General features: G+C 47.9%; 1 protein-coding gene across 2 annotated transcripts in view; it reads left to right on the forward strand.

The window, feature by feature from the left end:
* The window catches only part of MERTK (MER proto-oncogene, tyrosine kinase), a 119,778-nt gene extending 104,718 nt beyond the window's left edge, over positions 1-15,060 (forward strand). For both annotated transcript variants that reach the window (XM_061156056.1, XM_061156055.1), the window contains exons 15-19: positions 104-222; positions 6,891-7,000; positions 8,143-8,302; positions 9,189-9,325; positions 14,015-15,060. In XM_061156056.1, coding sequence (XP_061012039.1) covers positions 104-222; positions 6,891-7,000; positions 8,143-8,302; positions 9,189-9,325; positions 14,015-14,528 — 1,040 coding nt within the window. In that variant the 3' untranslated portion in view covers positions 14,529-15,060. The remainder of the gene's footprint in view (positions 1-103; positions 223-6,890; positions 7,001-8,142; positions 8,303-9,188; positions 9,326-14,014) is intronic.
* Positions 15,061-17,277: the final 2,217 nt, after the last annotated feature.

A 17,277-nucleotide genomic window follows, 5' to 3' on the forward strand; every position in this document is an offset into this window, starting at 1 on the left:
ATTTGAGAGTGCATGGTTTCAATTACCCAGCGCTCCTGCAGCGCGTTTTTTGCTCACTGGGAACAAGGGCTCTTTGTAACTTACTCTCTGGTTTTAATTCCAGGCGTATGTATAGAAATGAGCCCTCAGGGCATCCCTAGGCCCATGGTGATTTTACCCTTCATGAAATACGGGGATCTGCACACCTACCTCCTTTATTCCCGACTGGAGACAGGACCAAAGGTAATTCATCACCCCATTGCCTGAACAGTACTCAGGGCTCCCGTGACAGGGCCAGGACAACCTCAGTGTCTAACCTAGAAGGTGAAGCAGGGAGGAGGGGACACTGGCCTTTGTCCAGTCCTCACTGCAGGCCCTGGAGGTTGATGTAGGGTGTTCGTCATCCCAGCAGGCCTGCCCACAGGTTTCATTATCCTCATCTTATGTGGGGGAGAAACCAGCTGGGAGTGGAGCTGAGTGGGCCCCTCTTGCTATCAGAGTGGCTCTTCCCTTCAAAGTCTTTTGAATTGTTTACTATGAAATCACCAGATGTTTACTTTTTTATTTTGGATTGTTTACTTTGAAATCACCGGATGTCGGAGCCATCTCAGTTCCCGGTTGCACGGAGTTGTTTTTCAGAGAACCCGAGGGGAAATTGGTTACATCCATCTTTCTGTTTGTCCTGCGCCCCTCTGTCCTCAGAAAGCATATTAGGAATTGCTGGGCCTGCCTGCCTACCTTCCACGGTTTCCCTAAGAGAGGGGCACCCCCGAGACCCCACAGGGCCAGCCTTGCCCTGAAGCCCCACAGTACAGAGAAACCAAACAGAAACAGGCCCTAGCCTGAAAGCGCCTCACCGGCCAGCCCCAGTGGTGGGAGGAGTCCTGATAAGACCAGCAGCACGGGGAAGGTCCTCATCCCACAAGACGGGTGGGCCTGGAGGGGCAGCCGCTTACTGAAACCTTATCGAGACAGCTGGAGGAACCACAAACCTGGGCTTCTCTGGTGGTCTAGTGGTTGAGAATCCACCTCCCAGTGCAGAGGACACGTGTTCCATCCCTGGTCCAGGACGATCCCATACGCCACGGAGCAACTAAGTCAGTGCTCCACATCTACTGAGCCTGTACCCTTTAGCCTGGTTATAGCCTGGCTGTACCCCACAGCCTTCACAACTACTGAAGTCCATGCAACTAGAGCCCGTGCTTCCAACAAGAGAAGGCACTACAATGAGAAGCCCCCGCATTGCAACAGAGTAGTCCCCGCTCACTGCAACTAGAGAAAAGCCTGTGCAGCCACGAAGACCCAGAGAAGTCAAAAATAAAGTAAGCAGGGACTTCCCTGGTGGTCCAGTGGTTAAGACTCTGCACTCTCAGGGCAGGCGGCCTGGCTTCCATCCCTGGTTAGGGAACTAGATCCCACCTGTTTCGACTAAAGATCCCATGTTCTGCTACAAAACATCGAAGACTCTGACTGCTTCAACTAAGACATGGCACAGCCAAATAAATAAATACAACACAATTATTTTTAAAAACAAAATAAATCTTAAAAAAAAAAAAACCTAAAACTTGAGACCAGCTTAGGGAGAACATTTTCTGGAGCCTTCTCTCCTGTACCTTGCTGCCCCTGTTGGTAGTGTATGCAAGTGTTATGGAAACACCAGGAGATTTTTTATTTTCTTTTTCTTGGTTTTGTTCTGTTCTTTTGAGCGATGGGGGAAAGGACCTAAAAGGGAAAGAGTTCCTGCCTTCTTCTGGCTCCCTTGGTGGTCCCAGGCTCACACCTGTTTTGGTTTTTACAGTTTATGCATTTATTTTTGGTTGTGCTGGGTCTTCGGTGCTGTGCTTGGGCTTTCTCTAGTTTCAGTGGGTCAGGGCCACTCTTCCTGGTGGTCCACGAGCTTATTATTGTGGTGGTTTCTCTTGCTGTGGAGCACAGGCCCGAGGGCATGGCTCCTTTGGTGGCTGTAACATTTTGAGCTCAGTGGTTGTGTTCATGGGCCTGGGAACACCCGGGCCTCAGTACTCTTGCACATGGGCTTTAATTGTGTCTCACGGGCCCTGGGACACCCGGGCCTCAGTACTCGTGCACACGGGCTTCAGCTGTGTCTCAGGGGCCCTGGGACACCCGGGCCTCAGTACTCGTGCACACGGGCTTCAGCTGTGTCTCAGGGGCCCTGGGACACCCGGGCCTCAGTACTCGTGCACATGGGCTTTAATTGTGTCTCACGGGCCCTGGGACACCCGGGCCTCAGTACTCGTGCACACGGGCTTCAGCTGTGTCTCAGGGGCCCTGGGACACCCGGGCCTCAGTACTCGTGCACACGGGCTTCAGCTGTGTCTCAGGGGCCCTGGGACACCCGGGCCTCAGTACTCGTGCACATGGGCTTTAATTGTGTCTCACGGGCCCTGGGACACCCGGGCCTCAGTACTCGTGCACACGGGCTTCAGCTGTGTCTCATGGGCCCTGGGACACCCGGGCCTCAGTACTCGTGCACACGGGCTTCAGCTGTGTCTCAGGGGCCCTGGGACACCCGGGCCTCAGTACTCGTGCACACGGGCTTCAGCTGTGTCTCAGGGGCCCAGGACACCCGGGCCTCAGTACTCGTGCACACAGGCTTCAGCTGTATCTCAGGGGCCCTGGGACACCCGGGCCTCAGTACTCGTGCACACGGGCTTCAGCTGTGTCTCAGGGGCCCTGGGACACCCGGGCCTCAGTACTCGTGCACACGGGCTTCAGCTGTATCTCAGGGGCCCTGGGACACCCGGGCCTCAGTACTCGTGCACACAGGCTTCAGCTGTGTCTCAGGGGCCCTGGGACACCCGGGCCTCAGTACTCGTGCACACGGGCTTCAGCTGTGTCTCAGGGGCCCTGGGACACCCGGGCCTCAGTACTCGTGGCACACGGGCTTCAGCTGTGTCTCAGGGGCCCTGGGACACCCGGGCCTCAGTACTCGTGGCACACGGGCTTCAGCTGTGTCTCAGGGGCCCTGGGACACCCGGGCCTCAGTACTCGTGCACACGGGCTTCAGCTGTGTCTCAGGGGCCCAGGACACCCGGGCCTCAGTACTCGTGCACACGGGCTTCAGCTGTGTCTCAGGGGCCCTGGGGCACCCGGGCCTCAGTACTCGTGCACACGGGCTTCAGCTGTGTCTCAGGGGCCCAGGACACCCGGGCCTCAGTACTCGTGCACACGGGCTTCAGCTGTGTCTCATGGGGCCCTGGGACATCCGGGCCTCAGTACTCGTGCACACGGGCTTCAGCTGTGTCTCAGGGGCCCTGGGACACCCGGGCCTCAGTACTCGTGCACACGGGCTTCAGCTGTGTCTCAGGGGCCCTGGGACACCCGGGCCTCAGTACTCGTGCACACGGGCTTCAGCTGTGTCTCAGGGGCCCTGGGACACCCGGGCCTCAGTACTCGTGCACACGGGCTTCAGCTGTGTCTCAGGGGCCCTGGGACACCCGGGCCTCAGTACTTGTGGCACACAAGCTTTAGTCGCTCCCTTGAATCTTCCAAGATCAGGGATCAAATCCTTGTCTCCTGTATTGGCATGCGGATTCTCATCCACTGTACCACCAGAGAAGTCCCAACAATTTTTTATTTTAATGGATCATACTTTCACTGTTTTGTCCGAGGACTCTTTGCCTAGCCCTAGGTGTAAGAGATTTTCTTCTATGTTTTCTTCTAAAAATTTGTTTATGTGTTATGTTTAAGTCTGTGAGCCATTTTTCATTAATGGGGTGAAATTTAGTCTGTTGCTATTTTGTTTATAGATGACCAGCATCATTTGTGAAAAGGCTATCCTTCATCCATTCATTGCTTTTGCACCTTTGTCTACAATCAACCGTGTACACGTGTAGGTCTGTTTCTGAGTTCTCTGCTCTGTTCCATCAAGCTATGGGTCATCCTTTGCCCTTATCACATCATCAATATTACTCTAGCTTTATTGTCGTAAAATCGGATAATGTGATTCCTCCAAATTTATCCTACTTTTTCAGAATTGTTTTCACTATTCTAGTTTTGTTGCCCTTCCATGTAAACTCTAGAATCAGTTTGTCTGTGTCTGCCAAGAATACTGCTGTCATCCTATGTTTTTTTGAGCAAAATTAGTAAAGAAACAAATTAAAAAGTTTTAAAAAAAATAACAAGTAAGGAAACAAGTACACAGCCTTTTACTTGCTAATGAATCATTTCTATTTGCAAAAATACAGGTATATTTCCAATGATGAAAACCCCCAGGTTTTTATAAAAATTTAAAAGGAGTATATTTTTATATTTTGCTACCTTATAGCCACAGGTAAAGGTGGAAGTCACAAAATGCTTCATAGGCAAACTAGAAAATCAAGCTTTTATTCAAATCTCTGCTGCCTTATCAGTCAGGTCCTTGGGAATAAATACCTTCTGTTCTCCTAGAGTGGTCTCAGTCACGTGCATGTGCTTTTTCAGCTGGGCCGTGTGACACACTTCTTTGTGTGAGTAGCACCCCTGGTCTTCTGATCCATGGACACTGGACACTTCTCTATTAATTTAGAACTAATTTAATTCTTTTGTTTTATAGTTGTCAGAGTATAAGTTTTGCACTGCTTTTGTTGAATTTATTCCTAAGTATTTTGTTGTTAATTCTTTTGTAGATGTTTTCTTGATTTCATTTTTGGACAGTTCATTGTTTAGGTCATAGAAATGTAATTGAGTTTTGTATGTCAACCTAGTATCCTGCGACCTTATTGAACTCATTTACTAGTTTTGCCATACAGTTATCTTTTACATGATCTTTGGTCACAGTCTGCAGGAATAATGTAGTTGTGCTTGGAAAGAAAATGACACAAATCAATAGCACCTGATATTCATCATCCTTTCACAGATGTCAGCAGATTTGATATTTCTTAGCACCCAAATCCTTTCCTAGAAATTAGAATATAGAAAACCAGATGCCCCAAATGTACAGAGTAGAGGCATGAGGTTTCATGCCTGATTTGCTTACATTTTCTTTAAGGGTAAAGGATAATTAAAGCATTTTTTTATACAGTCTGTGGTTGATGTGTGTCTTAGTTGGGAAATATGAATTATTAAAAATTCACTGTCTTGGGATTTTCTTGGGTCCTGTGGCTAAGACTTCACGCTCCCAGTGCAGGGGGCGTAGGTTCGATCCCTAGTCAGGGAAGTAGATCCTACGTGCCACAACTAAAGACCCCAAGTGCCACTACTAAGACCTGGCACAGCCAAAATAAATAAATTTTTAAAATAAATAAATGAGTGTTTTAAAAAATTCAGTGTCTTCATCAGTACCACTTTAGAAGACTCAAGTGCCATAGAGAGTAAGCCGTGACAGTCCAACCCCTTGGGGGAGAATGTATCAAGGATGGACTCATTTATGAGTTCTAGGAACTTGTGAACCCTTCCCTTTCGGGCTCCAATTGCACTAAAACCTTGGATTACTACACAGAAGTCTTCTGAATCATCACCCTCGTAATCAGTCCCAACACGGTAGACTTTCTAACATGCAGTCTGGTTTGATTTTTACAACCTAGGGGGGAAAAAATACACACTAGACTGTTCACACTTAAAGAAAGGCCCCCTAGAGAAAGTTTTCAAAAATGAAAACGCCTAAGTCCTTACTTGTGGTTCTTTGGACCCATGATAAGGAGTAAAGACTATCCTACTTTCTGTCCAGAAGAAGAAAAGTATCTTTCAAAACATTTTGAAGTGAAACGGTAGCAGATGGGGTGCATAATTGGAAACAGCTACTTCTTGGAGGGCTTTTTGCCATCCAGACCCTAGACCTTCCCCCCACACCCTCCCCCACTGAAACTAGACCTCCTCTCCTTTCCCTTCTTGGCCCCACTGCCGCTCAGAAGGATACAGGGATCCCGTTTGACCTTGTGACTTGTGAAAAGACTATTACTCACTGTCAATACTTCTAAAGAAACAATAAAATGTGATGTTTGCAAGAAGTTTTAGGGTTTGCTGGTTTTGTTTGTGTCTTTTCATCCCTTTTAAAAACCTCATTTGTGAGGTTGCATGCATGCTCAGTCTCTTAAGTCGTGTCTCCCTCTTTGTGACCCCTTTGGCTGCAGCCCGCCAGGCTCCTCTGTCCATGGGATTCTCCAGGAAAGAATACTGGAGTGGGTTGCCATGCCCTCCTCCAGGGGATCTTCTTGACCCAGGGACCAAACCCTCGTATCCTGCATCTCCTGCATTAGCAGGCAAATTCTGTACCACTGAGCCATCGACGTTAGTGATGTGGAAATTTCCTTGTTTCATGGCCACACTTCTAAGAAATAAAGCCATCATTTTCCCCCTCAAAGGGAAATAACTTGGTTTCCTTTTTAAAAAATAATCTCAGGAATTCCAGCAGTTAGGACTTGGCACTTTCACTGCCATGGCCTGTGTTCAATCTCTGTGTTAGTCATTCAGTCATGTCTGACTCTTTGTGATCCCGTGGACTGTAGCCCACAAGGCTCCTCTGTCCACAGAATCCCCCAGGCAAGAATACTGGAGTGGGTAGCCATTCCCTTCTCCAGGGGATCTTCCCCACCCAGGAACTGAACCTGAGTCTTCTGAATTGCAGGCGGATTCTTTACCATCTGAGCCACCAGGCAGCCCGTGGGTTCAATCCCTGTTGGGGAATTAAGGTCCTATAAGCTGCACAGGGCTTCCCTGGTGCCTCAGGTGGTGAAGAGTCTGCCTGCAATGCAGGAGACCTGGGTTCGATTCCTGGGTCAGGAAGATCCTTTGGAGGAGGGAATGGCAACCCACTCCAGTATTCTTGCCTGGAAAATCCCATGAATGGAGAAGCTTGGTGGGCTACAGTCCATGGGGTCTCAAAGAGTCAGACACAACTGAGTGACTAGCTTCACACTGCACAGCGCAACCAAATAATAATTGTCTCTCTCCTCCTGTCTCCCACCCCCTAGCATATCCCCCTGCAGACACTGCTGAAGTTCATGGTGGACATTGCCCAGGGAATGGAGTATCTGAGCAACAGGAACTTTCTTCACCGAGATTTAGCTGCTCGAAACTGCATGTAAGAGTCCTGGCTCATCCTGGAGGCAGTTGGAACCCCATGGTGGTAGATATCTGTAGGAGTGGCGGGTGGCATGTTGCTGTTAAAATATAGAGGAGGGCTAGATTTGGGAGAGGGACGGCGTGGCTGGCTCTGGAGACAGGATTTCTACCACCCTGAGATATGACTGGGTTTTTTGCTTGAGGGTTTTCCCTATCTCTGCTTCCAAGAGTCTGGTTGACTTCCAAAACTTTCCCCTGTGACTTTTTTAATTTTATTTTTATTGGAGTCTGGTTGAGTTACAATGTTGTTTTAGTTTCAGGTGTATAGCAAAGTGAATCAGTTGTACATATACTTATATATCCACTCTTTTTACATTATTTTCCCATATAGGTAATGACAGAGTATTGAGTAGAGTTCCCTATGCTATGCAGTAGGTCCTTATTAGTTATTTTTTTTTTATATAGTAGTGTATATAGTGTGTATATATGAATACTTTTTTATTTTCACACTCTCATGCAGCTCAGAGTCCTAGCTGTGACTTTGGGGCCCTCCCTGACTGCCATCAGGTTTTTTGGGATCCAGAATTACATATAAGTCAACTCAGCATGCCTGAGAAATCCCATGGACAGAGGAGCCTGGCAGGCTGCAGTCCATGGAGTCACAAAGAGTCAGGCACGACTTGGTGACTAAACAGCAATCATGAAGACAGTCATGAAAAGCATAACAGTTCTGTCCCTGAGTTTTCACGATGCTATCTTGTGAAGCAGTTTTGTCCTGAGTGCACGAAAACTTTCCTTCTGCAGCAAAGAGATGAGGGCTTACACAAGAACTTTGAACGTCAGCTTCCCCTCTCTTCAGTCGGCTTCAGTAGCCATTGTTGATGTTCAGTCGCTCAGTTGTGTCCCACCAGGCTTCTCCATCCATAGGATTTCCCAGGCAAGAATACTGGAGGGGGTTGCCATTTACTCCTCCAAGGAGTCTTCCTGACTGAACCTGTGTCTCCTGCATTGCAAGCAGATACTTTACCGCTGATCCACTGGGGAAGTCCACTTTTTGTACTTATCATGAATGTTCTCAGTTGCCTCGGGCGCAGACCTGGGATTTAAGGCTTTGCTTCTGATGTCGCTGAGGATGTGAACTCACTCTGTCTCTCTCTGTAGGTTGCGAGACGACATGACTGTCTGTGTGGCGGACTTTGGCCTCTCTAAGAAGATCTATAGCGGTGATTACTATCGCCAGGGCCGCATCGCAAAGATGCCTGTGAAATGGATCGCCATAGAGAGTCTCGCAGACCGAGTCTACACCAGTAAAAGTGACGTGGTATGTTCAGAGCTTTGATTCGGGCCCTCGCATTGCAAAGATGAAGGCAAGTTGAAAGAAATGACTTCGGCTGGTGCCACAAGACAACTTACTCTTTGATCAACTGAGGATTGGGGCAGGCTCACCCTTCTTTTATTTATTGCTTGATGCTTTAATTACAGGTGGGACACTAGATTCTGGTAAAGTAGCCTGACGTGCAAAGGCCCTTCATTTATCCCCACTTTCCTCTGCTACAATATAGTGACTTATCACCCACAACTAAGATATTTCAGATTCACATTAAATTAAATGAATTCATCCAATGGCTATTTGGAACCAAGACGATGTATAAAAGGTGCTGTGTAATGACAGATACCCTTAACCAGAGATTTGGAAAAAAAAAAAAACAGGGCTTCCCAGGTGGCTCAGTGGTAAAGAACCCGCCTTCCAGTGCAGGAAATGTGGGTTTGATCCTGGGGCCGGGAAGATCCCCTGGAGGAGGAAATGGCAACCCACTCCAGTATCCTTGCCTGGAGAATTCCATGGGCAGAGAAGCCTCGTGGGCTACAGTCCATGGGATGACAAAGAGTTGGACACAGTTGAGCCCTCATGCAGGAAAAGACAACACTTGCCAACAACAGTAGGAATAGAACATTAAACAGAGCAGTAAAGTGACAGAAGGCTAGACTGCCTTTGTCTCATTTCCCAAACAACTTTAGTAAAAGTGGGGAACTGTGACGTTCCAACCCCATGTTGTTGCCGTGTTGGGAGAGCAGCTTGTCTCCAACATAATTGTCAGCTTTGTGCACCATCACCAGGGCTCTAAGGAAATGACCTTTCCCAATGAAGAAGTCCATTCAGCCTTTCTGGAAAGACTTGAGTCCTCACGTTGTTGCTTTGTCCTCAGTGGGCATTTGGCGTGACCATGTGGGAAATAGCCACACGAGGAATGACCCCCTACCCCGGAGTCCAGAACCATGAGATGTATGACTATCTTCTCCACGGCCACCGGCTGAAGCAGCCCGAGGATTGCCTGGATGAATTGTGAGTCAGTTGCTCTCCATCTTGGGGCAGCCGGCAAAGGGCAGCCGGCCACTGGGGTGGGGCCGCTTCCATGTAAGGTGGGTGTGGGCAGAGGGTGCCACGCACAGACAACAGGACCAGGACCCTCTTGTAGGGGGAGGTGGCATGTGCTCATCTCCAGGGACCCTCACGTGCTTTCAAGGTCTATAGTCACCTCTAGGAAACGCAGTTGGCCTTCTGTATGGGTGGAGGCAGAACCCGCAGATAAAGAGAGCCAAGTATAAGGGACTTGAGCATCTGCAGGTTTTGGTGTCCACTGGGCTTCGGAAAACAATTTGTCATGGATATGACGGAGGACTGTAAATCCTACAGATACACAGGTTGACTTCACAGTGCATGGGGTACTTGGATGATTCACTGCTCTCTCTCTTTTCAAGAAAGGTTGGCTTTATCTGTAAGAGTGGGGACAACACTTGGTCGCAGCGCTCGGGCTACTCTGCGGTGGCTTCCGCTCTTGTGGAGCGTGGGCTGGAGAGCTCAGGCTCAGTAGTTGTGGCTCACGGGATCGTCCTCACAGTGTGTGGGCTTCTTCTTGTGGGCTTAGCTACCTCGCAGTATGTGGGATCTTAGTTCTCCAGCCAGGGTCTAACCCGTGTTCCTGCATTGGCAGGTGGATTCTTAACCACTGGACCACCAGGGAAGCCCCTTTGCAGATTTTATAAAAATAATTTCCTGTGGCACTCTCACCATATTTAACAAGAACTTTTCGGGACCGGGGACCTGCATGGGCTCCATCATGGAATGCCTTGCTGGGCTGCTGGGGCAGGTGGGCCTGTGCAGGACCCTCCCCCGCCAACACACACACACACACAGACGCACTCACACTTGCACGCTGGCTCTGCTTTCTCACACCCCTGAGAACACCCCTGTCAGTTTGCTCGTGGGCCTCCAACATCCCATCTCAGCCAAACAAAAGGAAGCTTTTTTGATCAGAGCCTTACTCTGCTTGGAGGTGGTGGCGGTGATTATGGTTGTAAATCCATAAAATTTAGAACAGAAACAGAAAACCCAAGCCCTTTACAAGAAAATCATGAAATCCTAATTTAATTAGATCTGGGGTTTCATGGTTGTTTCTGCAAGGGCCACGTGAATGAAATGTTTGCTTCTGCAAATGAGGAAGACCTTTCCATGAAGCAATATTGAATAGAGCATTTTGTGGCTGTTTCTTTCTTGGCTTCTCTTGTGCTCCAGAAGAAGTTGATTATCTGAGCTCTTAGCAAGGTCTAGGCTCTGTCACATTGTGGTTTCAGATGATTCACGTAGAGCCAAGGCGAGGGAATGCTGAGTCGGTTTTCTGAGAGATTCTGTAGTGAAAGCCTCAGTGTCAGCAATGCCAGCTGGCTGGGAAGCCGGATGAAGCAGCTAGTCTGTGGTCTCTGTGCCCTGACTGGCCCCTCACGCCACTGCGGGCTTGCAGAGGCTCTGGTGAGCCAGGCCTGCTTCCCAGGTCCCCTCTAGAGTCTGGGTGCTGGGAACAGCAGTTGTTCAGTCACAGTTTTAGACTTCACTTCTTATTCCAGTTCCCTTGCTATTCCAACCATATCTTCAGTTGTTTCTCTTGCTATTGCTGTTCAGTCGCTAAGTTGTTTCCAACTCTTTGTGACCCCATGGACAGGCTTCTCTGTCCTTCACCGTCTCCCGGAGTTTGCTCAAACTCATGTCCATTGAGTCAGTGGTGCCATCCAACCATCTCATCCTCTGCCACCCTGTTTTCACCCTGCCCTCAATCTCCCAGCATCAGGGTCTTTTCCAGTTAGTTGGCTCTTCAAATCAGGTGGTCAAAATATTGGAGCAGTTACTTCCTTTACTGAAGCCTTGACCCTAAAAGTCATCCTTGATGGTTGGAATCAACTTCTTTCGAACTCCTATGTATGATGATATTTTGACCTCTTGCCATGAATTACAAATGTTCTAATGGCATCTATCAATAGAATAGTGAATCTTTTCAAGAATGTTTTCAATTTACTTTGCTCAGATTCATCAAAGAAATCTCTATCCACAGCAGCTATAGCTTTATAGAATATATTTCTTGAGTATTAAGACTTGAAAATCGAAATTACTCCTTGATCCATGGGCTATAGAATGATATTGTGTTAGCCGGCAGAAAATAGCATAAATCTTGTACATCTCCATCAGAGCTCTTGGGTGATCAGGTACATTGTCAATGAGCAGGATTATTTTTAAAGGACTCTATTTCTCTGAGCAATTGATCTCAACAGTGGGCTGAAAATATTCAGTAAACCATGCTATAAACAGATGTGCTGTCATCCAGGCTTTGTCGTTCCATGTATAGAGCACAGGCAGAGCAGATTTAGGGTAATTCTCCAGGGCCCAGGACTTTTGGAATGGTGAAAAAAAAAAAAAAAAAAAAACCCACTGGTTTCCACTTAAAGTCATCTGCTAATTGCATTAGTTCCAAACCAAAGAGTAAGTCTGTCCCTTGAAGCTTTGAAGCCAGGCCGTGATTTCTGCTTTCTGGCTATGAAAGTCCTGGGTGGCGTCTTCTTCCAATCAGGACTATTTTGTCAGCTCTGAAAATCTGTTGTTTGGTATAGTCATCTTCATTCACTATCCAAGCTATATCTTCTGTGTAGCTGTAGCTTCTACATAACACTGCTGCTTCACTCTGCACTTTTATATTATGGAGACAGCTTCTTTTCTAAAACCTCAGGTTAGCTTCAAACTTTTCTTCTGCAACTTCCTCACCTCTCAGCCTTCATAGAATTGAAGAGAGTTAGGGCCTTGCTCTGAATTCGGTTTTGGCTTAAGGGAATGCTGCGGCTGGTTTGATTTTCTATCCAGACCACTGAAACTCTTCCATATCAGCAATAAGGCTGTTTTGCTTTCTCATCATTCATGTGTTCCCTGGAGCAGCGCTTTCAGTTTCCTTCAAGAATTTTTCCTTTGCTTTCACAACTTGGCTAACTGTTTGGCCCAAGAGGCTTCTGGCCTGTCTTGGCTTTCATTCTTGACATGCCTTCCTCACTAAGTTTAATCATATCTAGCTTTTGATTTAAAGCAAGAGACGTGTGACTCTTCCTTGCACTTGAACACTTAGGGGCCATTGCACGGTTATTAATAGCTTAATTTCAATCTTGTTATATCTCAGGGAAGAGAGTGGTCCAAGGAGAGGGAACGGGACCGAGGAATAGCCAGTGGGTAGAGCCGTCAGAACATACACAACATCCATTGATTAAGTCTACCGTCTTCCATGGGCACAGTTTGAGGCATCTCAAAAACATTGTAAGAGTAACATCAAAGAACACTGAATCATAGGTCACCCTAACAAACAATAATAATGAAAAAGTTTGAAATATTGTGAGAATGATCGGACTCTGACGCAGTCTAATGCTGTTGGGAAAATGGTGCCAACAGACTTGCTCACCATGGTGTTGCCACAGACCTTCAATTTGTAAAACCCAGGGACTTCCCTTGCAGTCCAGTGGCCAAGACTCCGTGCTCCCAATGCAAAGGGTCTGGGTTTGATCCCTGGTCAGGGAACTAGAGCCTGCATGCCACAACTAAAGATCCCGTGTGCTGCCACGAAGATTGAAAATCTTTGTGCCACAGCTAAGACCCAGTGCAACCAAATAAACGAATAAAAAATTTTAATTTGTAAAAAAACACAGTATCTTGAAGTGTGATAAAATGAAATGCAAGAAGGAGTGTGGGTTTATGCCTGTGGGGGAAAAAGTGCAATAAAACAGTGTCTGCTTGTGCTATCAAACCACAGAAGCCCAGGGCTGGGCAGGGTCTAGAGTGGGCACACTTGTGGGAACCTAGGCACAGTGACATCATAGAGCATGTAAATGAATGAGCAGTTCAGGTCCCTCTTCCCTGTAAGAGTGCACAGGCTGTCCTTTCTCCTGTCTTCCTCTTTTCATCAATCCCAGGATCCTAGCGTATCCTTTGGGTGGCATCCAAACCGACTTTTCTTAAAATTATCATCTGATCATGAAAATGCTCCTAAACACAGTCTTTCCGTGGTCCCCCATTTGCCCAGAGAGTAGAAGCCAGGTGCACGAGGGTCTGACCGATGGCAGGCAGGGCAGCTTAGTGGTTAGGAACATGGGCTGGGGCACCAGACATCCTCAGTGCGGGTCAGTTTCCCCATCAAACTGGGGAGGGCCAAGCATCACCCTCTCCGGAGCCTTGTCTATAAAATGGGTTTAACAGTACTTGTGTAGGCACGTGTGTTGCTGCCAAGGTAACATGTCATCATGTTAGTCATCATGAGTTTTACTAGAGAAGGCAGAGCTCACAGGCAAGAGCAGGGGCCCCCGTGTCTGAATGGCCGTGCATGGCTGCTTCATGGAGCGGCGGCAGGTGACCAAGATGTGGCAGCCCCACACATGCCCGAAGCTGCAGCCGCCCCAAATCAGGGGCTGTCCCAGTGCAGGGCTCACCTGTTGCTGTCATAGCACTGCCCTCATGGTTCACACACCTGTCCACCCCAACCCACCTCTCGACTTCATTCCTCGAGCTTCCCAGGACCTGGAACGATGGTGAGTGTGGAGCCAGGACACTGACCCCGACTCTCACCTCCATCCCCAAGCCCCTCCATTCCCTCCTTTGTGGGACAACCAGACGGTTGGCACATGGGCTCTGGGTGCTGCTCTGGGGAGGTCACACACTCTTCTTCGCTTGCAGGTATGAAATCATGCACTTGTGCTGGAGAGCTGAGCCCCTGGACCGCCCCACCTTTTCAGTGCTGAGATTGCAGCTAGAAAAGCTCTTAGAGAGTCTGCCTGCGGCTGGGGACAAAGCCGATGTCATTTATGTCAACACGCAGTTTCCAGAGAGTGGGGAGGGCCGGGCTGAGGGCTCGGCACTGGCCCAGCTGGACTTAAGCATCGATCCCGACTCCATCACTGCTTCCTGCACGCCCAGCGCCACCGTCAGCGTGGTCACTGCGGAAGTTCATGAGCACAGACCTCAGGAGGAACGGTACATCCTGAATGGGGGCAATGAGGGATGGGAAGAGCCAGCTCTGGCTTCCCCCGCCACAGGAACGGCGGAGAAGAGCCGGGTTTTACCGGAGGACACACTGGTAAGGAGTGGGGTCTCTTGGTCCCAGTCCAGCACGTTGCCCTCGGGGACCTCAGGGCCGGATGAACTTTTATTTGCTGATGACTCCTCGGAAGGCTCAGAACTCCTCATGTGAGGAGAGCTGAGACACTGCTCCCAAACCCTGGAAATTCCTACTTTAAGACCTTTGATTTTTTTTTGTATTTGTCTTCCTTAACAAGTAAATGCCCCAGCCGGAAAGCACCACGTGAATGTTGTCAAGTAAGTCATCATTGTTTAAAGTACATAATATATATTTATTTAAAGAGATAGTATCTATATGTATATGGTGGAAAGAGACAAAGATATTCTATTTTAATAAAAGATGACTTATATCATGTCACTTTTCTAGCATATCGTAACATTTAAGCCGTAACAGCCTCATCTCTACGGCAGTTCCTGGATGTTAACATTGGCACAAAGTTTTGTTTTTTTTTAGTTTTTTGTCTTTTTCATGACTATTAAATATTTGTAAAATGAAATGCCCTATTTGCCATTGCTTCTGGTCTTAAGAAAAATCTGGTGTTGCCACCTGAATCATGTATTTGATAAGAGTGATTCATGTTTAAAGTTTTATAACTAATGAATTCTCTGATCTGGCTTCCTAATAAAATATGAATGAGGAAGAATGTGTGGTACTTACTTGAGACTTGGGAGGATATGGTCACTGGCTGCCTCAGTGCCTTTGCAAAGGAGTTCTCCTGATGCCTGGCCGTTGATGCAGTTGCTCTGACCACTCTTGATATTGTTTCGTAAAGATATACAGAAGAGACTTCAGTGGTGGTCCAGTGGTTAAAAATCCACCTTCCAAGGCAGAGAATGTGGGTTTAATCCCTGATCAGGGAATTAAGACCCCACATGCCGCAGGGCAACTGAGCCTGAGTGCTGCAACTCGAGAGGCCTGTGCATGGCAGCTACTGAGCCTTCAAGCTCTAGAGCCCATGAGCCACAACTGGAGAAAGTCCAAGCTCTGCAACAAAGACCCAGTGCAGCCAAAAAAAAGATACAGAAAAACCACTCCAGAGCGCCCAAAGATGAAAAACAAAAAATATCAGAGGGTTGAAAAATACAATCTGAGGGGAAAGATTTAAAATAAGTCATAAAAGGGACTTCTCTGGTGGTCCCGTGGTTAGGACTCCACACTTCCATTGCAGAGGACACAGGTTCCATCCCTGGCAGGACACTATGATCCCGCTTGCCATGCAGCTCGGTTTAAAAAAAAGAAAATCATAGATGAGTTCAAGAGGTAAAGCAGTTTTCTGTGGGAAGGCATGACTCATGGGAGGGAGATGTGGGCAGTGGGCAGGAAACACACTTATAGCTCAGGACCCCTCAGTTCACATCCCAGCTCCGCGGGGTCGCAACAGTCATTGCTGCTTGAGCACTTGTTACGTCTCAGGCACTTTATGAAAGCTACATTAATCCGAACATCACTCACCTGGGTACCAGTGCCATCATCACGCGTGGGCCGGTAAAGCGAGGCTGGAAAGGTTGAGGGTCTTCTATGGCCCCTGTCTGGAGAGGGCGGGAGCCAGAATTCAGAATCAAGGAATCTGAGCTGGCTGGCTCAAGCATGTGATCTGGGGAGTCTGTTCCAGAGCTTCTTGACCTTCTAACTTTAACAAACACATCCATGCGTGCATGCTAAGTCACTTCAGTTGTGTCTGACTCTTTTCGACCCTATGGTCTGTAGCCCACCAGGCTTCTCTGTCCATGCAATTCTCCAAGCAAGAATACTGGAGTGGGTTGCCATGCCCTCCTCCAGCATAACAAACACATGGATAGCACTTACTATGTGGCCAGGCCCAGGAGTCATTTAATCCTCATAGTAACCCTACCAGGCATTGTTTGTTGTTGTTTAGTTGCTCAGTTCTGAGCGACTCTTCTGAGAACCGATGGGCTGTAGCCCACAAGGCTCCTCTGTCCACGGAATTTCCCAGGCAAGAATACGGGAGTGGGTTGCTGTTTCCTTCTCCAGGGGATCTTCCCGACCGAGGGACTGAACCTGCATTGGCAGGAGGCTTCTTTACTACTGAGCCACCAGGGAAGACCAGGTAGCTACTACTACTATCTCCATTTCACACATGGGCAGATGAGGCAAGAGAAGTTAACTTACTCTGCTAGTAAAGCAGTCAACGGATGTGATCAGGTTCAGTGTGGATCCTTCCAGCGCCCATGGCAGACAGGCAGGCCAAGCCCTCTGGCATCCTCAGGCCTGTTTCACTTGTGAGTAGCTTCCCCCAAGCCACTGCAGCCTGCAGAAATCAGCATGTGGCCCTCCTAGCCTGGGTCCTCAGCCCAGCCCAGGCCCCCAGTCTCCAGGGTCAGCTGACTCTATTGTTACTGTGAAATGCTCCAGACCAGAAAGTTCTGGGGGGTGGGAAGGAATCTGCATTGTTATGAGAAATGCCAGCACCACATTTTATCAGTGAAAGGAAAAATAAACAAAAGGCTTTTAGAATCTATCAAGATCATTTCTGTTGGAAATTTTTGAATGGTTATTTGAAAATCAATAAAAGATTTTGTATCACCTGCTTTGTATCATCTGCTTGTGCAAATAAAGTTTCCTATTGGCGATGACTGTTGAGAATGTCCTTTACATCCAATAGGGATTTTAAAAGTAACTGAAACACACTTTGGGGAAATCATGACCCAACCGACGAGTTCAAGCAAAAAAACCCAAGTTAAAAAGGTATGTTCATGGCAACTTCCCTGGTGGTCCAGTGGTGAAGACTCTGCACTTCCACCGCAGGGGGCAAGAATTTAATCCCTGGTCAGGGAACTAAGATCCAGAAAAGCCAGGTGGCCGGAAAAAAAAACAACATATGTTCAAATCTGTAAGATAA

Source organism: Dama dama, chromosome 11 (genome assembly GCF_033118175.1).
Source record: "Dama dama isolate Ldn47 chromosome 11, ASM3311817v1, whole genome shotgun sequence".
In the NCBI taxonomy this organism is placed as follows: domain Eukaryota; kingdom Metazoa; phylum Chordata; class Mammalia; order Artiodactyla; family Cervidae; genus Dama; species Dama dama.